The 12,160-nt window shown below is 32.0% G+C and overlaps 1 protein-coding gene across 1 annotated transcript; it reads left to right on the forward strand.

Annotated features, from left to right (window-relative positions):
* The first annotated feature begins 4,959 nt into the window (after positions 1 to 4,959).
* On the forward strand, positions 4,960 to 10,867 carry LOC11418127 (short integuments 2, mitochondrial). Its single transcript, XM_003625084.4, has 7 exons — positions 4,960 to 5,404; positions 5,785 to 6,080; positions 6,327 to 6,546; positions 7,021 to 7,091; positions 7,676 to 7,772; positions 9,623 to 9,837; positions 10,514 to 10,867. Exons 2-7 carry the CDS (start codon positions 5,811 to 5,813, stop codon positions 10,760 to 10,762), a joined length of 1,122 nt encoding a protein of 373 aa, XP_003625132.1. The 5' UTR covers positions 4,960 to 5,404; positions 5,785 to 5,810; the 3' UTR covers positions 10,763 to 10,867.
* Positions 10,868 to 12,160: the final 1,293 nt, after the last annotated feature.

A 12,160-nucleotide genomic window follows, 5' to 3' on the forward strand; every position in this document is an offset into this window, starting at 1 on the left:
ATTTCTATTCAAACCAAAAATATTTCTACACTCCAAATGATATTTAACTAATAACGGTAAAATGTCACTAACGGTTACTAAACGGTAACATCTCAATTTACTCTAGTAACTTAATGAAATAACTATTCTCACTAAACACTAAAAGTAATTCTCACCCAGAACTATAATTTTACCCGTCCTCACCAAATGACCAAAATACCCTTAAGTTCAAAATGACTAAAATACCCTTCTATCACGGAAACCCATGAAAATGCACCCAATGAAGAATAATCACACACAAACACATAAAACACATAATAAAAGTAATTAAAATAAATCTAGCTAAAAATCGGACTGTTACAATATGTATTTTAAATAAACTTTATTTTACACTTTTATGCTGTTTTAAAAACCTTTCTTAAAAATTTTATGGTATGTATTTTCAATAGACATTTTTTAAACCTTTATGTAATGTATGTTTCATAAACCTTTAGGGTATGTATTTTTCATAAATATTTTTTAATCCGAAATCATTTATGGTAATATAGATATGTTATGTAAATGTAAACGCAACAAAACAAAAAGTTAATCATGGACAACAACACTTACTCAGTATTCACAAAGTAGGTGTTCAGGTCCCCACCAAGTAATATCTAAAATGACCAATTGTAAATTAACTATTAAAAAGTATATTCGTTCTTCACAATATTCTATGAGCAAATATATTCTCTACTAAAATGTTTATGACATCTACTTCAAAAGAACGGTATAACAAACCGACAATAGTAAGTTTCTAGAAACACACGCCTTTTGGACTACAAATTGTCCTTGTTCAAAATAAAACGATAGATGAAAGAAGGAAAGAACGATGAAATGAAAGAGAGAGCGATGAAAGAAGGAGAGAGCGGCGAAAGATGGAGAGAGGATGAAAATAACAACCTGCGGCGCGGCGAGGAGACAGGAAATGAGATGGAGAGTGAGAATCGCACTATATATATTGCCCCACGTCTCAATGAATAAAATCTTCAAGGATTTCACGCAAAAACATAATCTTCCAAAATTGCGAAACACACCTGGTACAAAATGTCGAACTAATATATCTAGGACATCTGGTTCAACATCTTGCTAGAACAACTTGTTTTAACAAAATGCGGCCAACACAATATAAAACCCAACAACTTTATTATTTTCTTTTCCATTCCTCTATTGTTTTTTTTATTTAGGATTATGTTTTATGAGTCCAACCTTTTTTTTCTCTTTCTTAAAACTCTGACTTTATACGCAAACAAAAATAATACTTATACTTAGCTCATATTTAAAATATCATTTAAAATAAGTTGTTAGTGAAGTCATTTGAGTCTACTTCTTAGTTGTTATCACAACTGTCTTATGCTCTAAAGTTCAATGGATACTATAATATTAATATGTATAATTGAGTTTAAATTAACTTACCACCATCTAATTTGAATTTAAATCAAATTTTAATGCATCCTATATATATATATGTAAGATTTTGTACTTAAAACACAGAACACTTGGAAGAGTATTTGTGCAACATACAAATCTTATACTAGTATTATATTATACTTTTTAGTTTTGATAAAAAGTATTGTATTTTGAAAACTAAAGCACCGAAAATTCATCCGATGGAAAGAGAAGAACAATAATAATTGTATTCCGTCATCCAAATAGACATAACGGTTACAATACACCTATCATCGCACAATGATGATGCACATAAGTCTCAATTTTATGATACTTTCAGACTTGTCAGAAGGTTCAACCCAATTGATGGCATTTGGAGGTGGTCAACAAACAACATGAATTTATTTTGTAATTCCTTTAAAAATAGAGGTTAACGTCCACTCATCCTTCTTACGTAAATTCTTACGATCTTCCCAACTTTGATGATGAAAAGCACACCAGAAAGCTCTACATAAGAAAAGGAGAAGAAGAAACATGCTCTGTTTGTAATGATAAGGTGGTCGATTCTAACCTTCAATGTAACCACTTGTTTTGTTATGATTGTGCATACAAAACTTGGATGATGAGTACTAGAATGTGTCCAAGTTGTCGACTCTATCTTCCAAACACTTTCAATGAAATAAATTGTTTGTTTGAAAAATTGAAAGGTGTTATAAAAGATGCTGTTTTCCTCAAAGCTCAAAGACCTTGTGCCAACATTTTGATTTTATCATCATGTATAAGGTCTTTAAGATCGGTTAAATGGGCTCTCAATGGGTATGCCACTTTCCTTAGTGATTTGTGATGGATGGATGAATTCAGAAAAGGTTGTATAAAACTTTTTGAACTCATCAACAAGGTTTTTACTGCTGCCATCAACAGCTCTCACCGGAGATGTCCTTCTACCCCCCTCATTCATAAGTGTTGATTGTGGAATCCGTGGCATCGAATATAAATCAATTTATACGCGGGAGTCACAGCCGAGGGTGTGTTAAACACCTTACATAAAAGAATGTATATCACCTATAATACTGTGGAACAATTCATCAACATGGAATTCTATTTAAACTATGAAAATTATCATGACGACATGTTTGATGATGACAGAGACTTTGTTGGACTTGCGATTTTGATGGTATTTTCCATCAATAAACTAAGAATGATATTAGCTGTGAAGGGTGCCGAGGATATATGCCGGTACTTTTTAGTAGTTAATCTTTTGTTCTAATATTGCTAATTTATACTCTTTCTTAAATCATCTTTATTTCAACTCTGTTTTTTTTTTTTTATCTATCTCTAAGATTGATGATTATATCATATGGATTGATTTGAAACCTAATAACCGCTGTAGTGTGCGTTGGGGGATCTTCTTCAAGGAGAATGCATCATATTAGAGTGTTAGATTATAAAGGAAGGAACAATAATGCTTATATGGAATTTTATTTTAAGTCCGCTTTGAACTTAGTTAAAGAAGAGACTAATTTTCATGTCCTTTCGTCTATTTGATTGACCGCATTTGTATTTCAAATTGTTAATGTTAATGTTAATTTAAACCCATATGTTTACATGACTAATTAAAAATTAACACTCACACACGCATATAAAATTTGTTGCCATGAATAAACTATAAAGATTATCTCTTAAAAGATAGATATTCATCGAAATGTATTTACAAACATGTATTTTTTGTCAATTGCATGGAGTAGAATGTTCTCTTTCTTCCTTTTCCACAAGTAAGAATCAATATTGATTAGTATATATGATATTTCTTCATGGAATAGAATTGTCAATTATATTCATACAATATTATAAGTTTTGTATATGTGATATTTACTCAATATAATTTCATATTTATGACAATTGTAGTGCCAAAGACAACCTTTCAATTATGAGTTTGGGTACTTTATAATGATACATATGGTGAACATTGTATCAGCTGACATTAGCGACTCATGAGATATGGTGTGTAACTAAATATTACAATGTACCATTTATGTTTCTTATGTTTTTTTAAAGTTAATTTCATATTCTAATATGTTATCTTAACTTCTTTTTTTCCAGATTTTTGGAGACAAAATTTTGTTTACTGATGATGAAATGAAAAATGTTCAAGAACACCGTGCAAGTTTGATTTTGGAAATACTTGATGTAATTTAATTATGTCAATAACTATGCTTTGTAACTTTGGATTTGTTTGATATTGTAACAATGACAGGTTTGATATGAAATTTGATCATATGAAATTTCATATTAGTGGCTAAATTTATGAGATTTTTGGTTATTTATATTAAGTTATGCACCATAATCGTGTTACAAAATAAAAATAAAAATAGAGAGATTTTAAATGGGTTGAACATATCTAAATTATGTTTATTAAATGGGATCAAAGAATAGACTTAAAATCTAGAATTTTTTAAATTAAAAGATTTTAGATGGGTTGAACCGATTTAAATTAAACGATATTAAATCGGGTAAGGGGGTAGACTTAAAATCAAAGAGTTTTTTAAATCGGCCACCTATAAGTCGGATCGTGACCCGATTTAAAAAGTCATATCACCCCATTTAAAAAGTGTTTTTTGTACTAGTGAATAGCAAATAAGTTTTTCTTTTTCCTTTTTCAGTGGCAAAGAAATGAACTATTGAATCATCAAAAAGGTTAAATAACTATTTAAAGTATCAATAATGAATTGACATAAGAGGTAAGAGACTTGAATCCTTAAACAAGTGATTAGGAGTTCGATTCCTAACTCTACGTATGAGGAATTCTGCTAAAGAAATTTGAAACTTCGTACTAATAACAATGTAACAAAAAAACTATTAAAAGTAAATAAACTTAAATATGTGCATTTTATCTAATATAATTTCTAGGTGAGGAGATGATGCCCTAATTTAAAATTAAGAAAATATAAAAAATACTTAATATAAATATAGGTATTTACAATAGCTAATTTTTCAATAAGACAATATTATGAGATAAATATTAATACGAGGAATTATTTCTAATATAATTTCAAGGTGAAGAGATGATACTCTAATTCAAGGTTCATATCCAAGAAACTTAAGGTTAAGGTTGAGAATACAATCTTTTTATTAAGACTATTAGTTGTGACTATTGTGTGGTTAAAAGAATATTAGAACAAAACATTAACAATACTAATAAGTACCGTGCGCCATATATCCTTGACACTCTTCACATCTAATATCATTCTTAGTTTATTGATGGAAAATACCATCAAAATCACATATCCAACAAAGTCTTTGTCATCATCAAACATGTATCCTCATGATAATTTTCATAGTTTAAATAGAATTATCTATTTTTTTTTAACAGAAAATAGAATTCTCTATTGATGAATTGTTCCACGGTATTAGAGGCGATATACATTCTTTTCTCCAAAATACTTTATGTTCGAATTTGACAACCCTCGTCGTTTACAATATTTAAGATGAAAAATGATGTGACTTAATTAATTATATTGACAATGCACTATGTCAATTATATATGTTTTTCTACTTCCTTCAATTAACAGCTATAAACCGTTAATATGTTCGTATTTGTTAAACTCTTGTACCCACGCACACCCCTTCTTCTTCTTCTTCCTCTCTCTCCCCCGCCTCCTTTCCACCCTCCATCTGAGACTTCAGATCTGCTAATTTCTTAAATTTCTTGTTTTCAAAACCTTGTTACCATCATCATTCGATTTTAATTCCGGAAAACATGGTGGGATGAATGGGTGTGGTTTTGTAAGGGGGATAAAATTGATATTTCACATTCACTTGTGCCATCATCCCGTTCAAAGAATCTGACAATTAGAACTTCTGAGTTTTCTGTTTGTTCGGCGACAGATACGGTGACTCAATAACATTCCCTCTCTCACCGTCGTCGACTCACCGCCGTTACACTCCGACGCAAGAGCACCTCAGTCAGAGAACGCAACGCCATTGCACTTCTCTTTCATTTGTAATTTTCATGCCTATTCATTTCTTCATGCTTGTTATAACTCCTTTATTTTCTCATTGTTTTAGTTTTGTTAATTTTGTCGTTAAATACATTTTTTAATGCAAAACTAATTGCTATGTGGACTAGTTTCTGTTGATAGTGTTCATTTGTATATGGTATATGATTGAGTTTTGTACACAAGGTGTTTGTTGAAATGTTACAATGAATTTGCTTATGTTGAATTTGAGCAGAACTTGTTTTTAATTACTGTGTAATGTGGTTGTAAGGTGATATTGTTTGTTGAGTATGCATCGTTTATTGTTGTTAACTTTTTATCACTAAAAATTCACTTTTATATTGGGCCATCGGTTTGTTGACAGTTATAACTTCTGGGTTTTCAGTTCATTCGCCGGCAGAGAAGAAGAAAATGGGGGCATTGAAGGGGTTGTTGAAGAAAGGTTTAGGAGAAATGGACTTCAACACCGGCGGAGGACTCATCAATTGGTTCCCAGGACACATGGCAGCCGCCACACGCGCCATCCGTAACCGGCTTAAACTTGCCGACCTCGTCATCGAAGTCAGAGACGCTCGTATTCCTATTTCCTCCATCAATTCTGATCTTCAACCTCACCTGTCGTTGAAACGACGTGTCGTTGCACTCAACAAAAAAGACTTAGCCAACCCCAACATCATGCATGTAATAATCATTTTCTTTGTAACACCAACACTTCTAATTGAATGTTGTGTCCTCGAACCCAACACTTGTCACATATGATTATATTCAGTCATATAATTTAAAAAATTATTATTGATGTGGACGTGTCAGTGTCTGGTGTATGTGTCGATGCTTGTAGCTGACCATTAACTAATTAACAATCTATTTTCTGTTAATGATTTGCCTAAATTATTGATTAATTGTGATTATTGTTTGATTATGGTGTAGAAATGGGTGAATTATTTTGAGTCGTGTAAGCAAGATTGCATTCCTATAAATGCTCATAGTAAAAGTTCTGTTACGAAGCTTCTGGAACTTGTGGAGTTGAAATTGAAGGAAGCGATTTCGAAGGAACCTACTTTACTTGTTATGGTGGTTGGTGTTCCTAATGTTGGCAAATCTTGTTTGATTAATTCCATTCATCAAATTGCACATTCTCGCTTTCCCGGTAAGGGTTTTTGATAATCTCTGTTGTTGGCCTGTTGTCATTGACATTTCCAATTTGACTGGCCTGTTTGATTACGTTTTGGTTTTTCAGTTTTGTAAAATTGAAAAAACCGTTTTTCTAACACGATCCTATTTGGATTAACAACTTAATTAAGCGTTTATAGTATAAACAATTAACATATAAATGCTTAATTATAAGTTATTTCTACAAGAAATGATAAAACAAAGTCTTGAAACTGTTTTCATAAGCTATCCTGGATAGCTTATGGAAATAAACTACATGTCAGGATAGCTTATGGAAATAAACTACATGTCATAAGCCCTCCCAAACAATCTCACAAGGGCTTATTCCATTTAAATGTTGGGTTTTAAATATAAGAAATCAAGAAACAATCTTTTTTACAAAATAAGTTGATCAAACAAGATTTTTTTATGAAACGTGCCCGTAGTAACATGTTTTGATTTGCTTTCTTAGTGCAGGAGAAGATGAAGCGAGCTGCTGTGGGTCCACTACCTGGTGTCACTCAAGATATTGCAGGGTTTAAGGTATGGTTATCTCCGTTTCTGTTGTCTCATTATTCATTCGGTGACTTTGTTCCGTAGAGCATCACAAGTGTAGCATATTGTTGGCTTTGGATTCTTGTTGATTGTTTGCTATCAAGGTTATTTTGAACTGACTTATGAACTGAAAGTTTCATGAACGATGATTTGAAAGGGCATAAGATATATCTGTGTAATAAAGCATTACTAAGTACAACTAGTAATGTAATCATCAAAATTTAATGAAGTCTGGGTCTTGGAAGTTAAAAAATGTTTAGTTTTAAGATCATTATGCTGAATGCATAATTGATGTATATTTGGCATTCATAGCATTGTGCCAAACTACAATTTGTTTGCGTATTCCAAAGACTATTGCACACCTGGTCATTATTATGTTTGGGAAAACACTTGTATTTTTTGTTTAAAATATGATGAAATATTATTTGAAGAGTATACGGAGACAAAAGGCAATGCTTATTCTATCCTTCTCCTTGATTTTGTTTTTATTATTAGTTTGCCATCTGTTTCTATTTTACGTTGATGGTACTGCCTATAATGAAACCATGAATTTCTTTGACCTGATGTTTCAGATAGCAAACAAGCCAAGCATATACGTACTAGATACCCCCGGGGTTCTGGTTCCAAGTATCTCAGACATAGAGACAGGGTTAAAGCTTGCTCTTGCAGGTACTGTATCAATTGATTGAAGTTATCTAGTAAAATTTAACATTTCATGTTATTAATGCATCACTTTATTTTTAAAAGGAAGTGCTGAAATTGTATTTGTTTAATCTTCACGTTTGATTCCTGTGGATTTGTTCAAAACTTGTTCTGACCTCTGTTGTGGACTTTGAATTATGAAATGGAAGTACCGTATCAATTGATTGAAGTTATCTAGTAAAATTAACATTTCATGTTATTAATGCATCACTTTATTTTTAAAAGGAAGTGCTGAAATTGTATTTGTTTAATCTTCACATGTTTGATTCCTGTGGATTTGTTCAAATCTTGTTCTGACCTCTGTTGTGGACATTGAATTATGAAATGGAATTTGGTAGATGATTTAATTTTGTTTTTTATTCTACCTATCAGTTTCTCACCAGTCTGCAATATAATTTGCAAATAGGTAAAAGGCTGAAATGATTACCTTATAAAGTTAGGAAAATGCCAACGAGTGCCCCCGGGGGACTCTATAAGGATCTTAAATATTAAGTCTTTAGGAAAATTTGTGTATTCAATGCATTGGAAATAGTAGTATTTGACTTTTTTAATAAATAATTTCTTGCTTTAGAATCCTTAAAAGTGTTTCGGGGGCACTCGTTAGCAAGACCGATAAAGTTATTATGAATGAGACTTGATAATAATGTTACAATGGTAGTATTTGACTTTTTTAATAAATAATTTCTCAATTAATGTTTATTATTTGTGCTGTCTCTTGTTCACCTTTTTCGCTTGCAAACACATTATTTGTTGTTTTTTGTTCTCATTTGCATTTTGCAAGCTCACAAGGTTACAATTTGAATTTGGTGTTTTATTCGTTAAACATGCTCCCAAATTCCATCAACATTTGTACTGCCGATCTATTCTCATTTCTGTGGCTTTAATTTTGAAGTTAAGATTACTGTTTTCATTAACATGCTAGGTAACAATTGTTTATTGATTGGTAAATACTTGTAGTCCCGTTTATTTATTGAGGTTCTGTTTAAATTACTTGTACTTTATACAATCAATTTATTGGTTACCCAATTTTTGGTGACAAAGTGATAGGAGGATGGTTCCCTATCATGTTGATGAAATTGTCATTTAGAAACACTACTGAATTTCACTTCTAAAATTTAATAATTGTTGAGGTTTTAAATAATCATCATAATAACATCAGCACATGGCTGGTTTTAATGTGTGAATAATACTTTGTGCCAAAAGAGGAAAATCATTCAGTAGCATATTACTCTTGATTCTTAAACATAAATAGGAGTTAAGGGGACTCTGGGTCGATTAAACTCTATTGAGGAGGCATTTTCATTGACATTAAGGACACTTTGGGGTAATAAACTTATTTTAAAAGAAAAACAAATTATGACATATCAAACCACTGCGTAATTTGAAAAGGTGTTTTTGCTTTTAATGACCTTTATGATTGTCAATTAGATGGTCCGTTGATATGGCATTTTTGTTTTGTTTTTGAAATGGCCAATGTTAGTAATTAAGTTAGTATTTTCCTCCTTTGCCTGAGAGTTTGGACCTGGGACCTCCTACTCCTTTAACCCTTAGCTCAAACAAGTTGAGCTACCCAACCCTCTTGATATGGCATATTTCATCATTCTATTAATAGACCATCTCAAGCACTAGCAGTCTGGTTAAATCTTGATTGTTCTTACTTTTGTCTTTGAATCTCTCATTGTTATTACTTTATTTTCACAGAACAATTTTGGCATTTAAATATCCCATCTGCATCTGTTGGGTTTCAGTATATGATATAATTTGCAACACTTGTCTGTGTATATTTTGTCATGTAAACTTAGCCGTTTCATTGACAGGGTCTGTTAAAGATTCAGTGGTGGGTGAGGAGCGTATTGCTCAGTACTTATTGGCAGTTTTAAATACCCGGGGTACTCCACTTCACTGGAAACACATAAACAACAGGCGAGTTGATGGGATTACATATGAAGCCAAGGAAAATGATCGATACAACCTGAAAAATCTCAAGCAAAGGAGAGGTTCGCCTAATAGATCTGACATAGTATATGTGGAGGTAACAAATAGCAATAATGGAATATGACAATTTGAAGTATCCATGCTGGAAATGTTCACACTGTGGTTGTCAAATTCCAAATATTACATTTTCCAAGTGTTTTAACTCCATATGAAGGGGTTCTTTTTTAAGATGTTTAAGCCCATAGGTGTTCAGTCCTGAATTATTTTATCATGTATTGTTGTCTTGAATGATGTTAGGTTAATTGCTTTGTGGGATTTAATTTAAATCCGCAGATAGTGTAAAATCTAAAAGGTTTTGATCTGTGTTGCCTATTTGAAATTTTTTTAAAAGCTTATTGTAGTAATTAAAAACCTTAGTTTTTACTTTTTACAAATGCTTTACAATACTTTTATTTACATAAGTAGGGGATATCTACTGATGTAGCATCCTTTCTGTTAATAGCTCAACGTGAAAAGAACAATTTGTTGTTGTGGGTCGAACACATGTTCGAGTGTGTTTCATATACATGCTGCTTTGTCTATAATTGCAAATAATTTAGTCTTTCAGGTTGATGAACCTTAGGAAGGTTATGTTGAATTACGTTTCTCACATTTGATGTTGCAAGTTTGTGATGATGGGTCTTAGACAGTATATCAACGCGAATAGCTATCCTATTATTGTGATTTATTTTCGTTTTGTCGTTTCTGACTCATTTGTTCTTATTCTATCATAGGATGTTGTGGTGGGAGTTCAGAATGCACTCTATTCGACTCTAGCAGAATTCGACGGCAACGTAGAAGATGAGAGTGACTTGGAGAACCTGATTGACCAGCAGTTTGGTACACTGCAGAAGGCATTAAAGATACCTCACAAGGCTTCAGAAGCACGTTTAATGGTATCCAAAAAGTTCCTTACTCTATTCAGGGCTGGTAAACTAGGACCTTTTATTCTTGATGATGTCCCCGATGCCAAACCTGTATAAAACGATATATATGATTCCTCTTATTTGTCTTCCACATGTTTAGGCAAATTTTGCTGTAACTTGCAAATAACCATGGATTTAGCAATAGATTAAGCTTCTTTCCCGTGGGTGTGTGTAATATGCCACATTCCTGCCTCCGGTCTCGACAAGATTGATAACCAATATACCCCATAACCATGCAAAACCTTAGAGCATGCATATTACCATAGCTAAAAAGTAATGTCGGTGGATCGTTTGGGATTAGAGGTGTCCGCGTTTTGATTTGGATCGACTTTAAGATAAAAAAAGATTCGATCTACATATGAAAGTAACATCTAGTTTTGAGATAAAAATTATTCGATCTACTGGCTACATATGAAAATAACATCTAGCTTTCAGATAAAAATATTCGAACTACATATGAAAATATCATCTGATCAATTAAGTGCTGTTTGAATCGGACCTGTTTATTCCATTTTTACGGATGTATAATGAACCAAATATTTACCTTAGAAAGTGGAGTAACAAATATGCGAAACATATAAGAGTTAAAAAGAGCATATTATAACCATTTGTAAAAAAAAAAAAAAAAAAAAAAGAGCATATCATAATCTATGTACATACGGTTTTGTTAAGATGAATTCAAAAGTTGATTCAATCCAAACGATTTTTTATAAGAGATAAAAAAGTTCAATAAAATTTGTATTGGATTTATTCATTTTGGTTCGGATTACAATTTTTATTTAAATCGATGTGGATGTAATTTTGTAAACCTCTTAAATAAATTTCCTTCAAAAACAAAGTGTAGGTTAGCCTGGCAAAGTCAATCTATTACACTTTTTTTGAACAGAAAACTTGTGTCCATTACACCATCTACCAATAAGGCATTTAATCCTTCCAACTCAGTATATCATACAAAGTTTTTAAACGAGACTCACCGGTCATATAAACAACTACATATTTTATTTTTTAATATTAAAAATGTATGGGACCCGCATATCAATGAGATGTTTATTTGAGACCTTCAAGCTCATTAAGACTATTGTGTTGCTTTACAAAATTATCCCCTAATAAATGATAGGGAAAATATAAATTAAAGAATGGATAGAAAATAGAGTAATAAACAATTAAGACTATTCAACAGGTTGGGCTCTTCACGTCTTCTTGTTCCGATATGATATTTGCTATACTTCAACTAGATATTCCTCAAAAACAGAAATTTGGAGTCATTTTATGAAGCAATATGAAAACATAGAAATAACAATGTGTGGAATAGTGTTGTGGAAACGGTGCAAGTGCAACGAATTGGTGACTAAGCTGAAGCTTTTTTTAGTTGTTGGAAGCATGCACAAGAATGCGAAATCTTGGTCCTTCTAACAGTGTGCAAAACGAGATAGTAAAATGGACCAAGCCAATTGT

Source organism: Medicago truncatula, chromosome 7 (genome assembly GCF_003473485.1).
Source record: "Medicago truncatula cultivar Jemalong A17 chromosome 7, MtrunA17r5.0-ANR, whole genome shotgun sequence".
In the NCBI taxonomy this organism is placed as follows: domain Eukaryota; kingdom Viridiplantae; phylum Streptophyta; class Magnoliopsida; order Fabales; family Fabaceae; genus Medicago; species Medicago truncatula.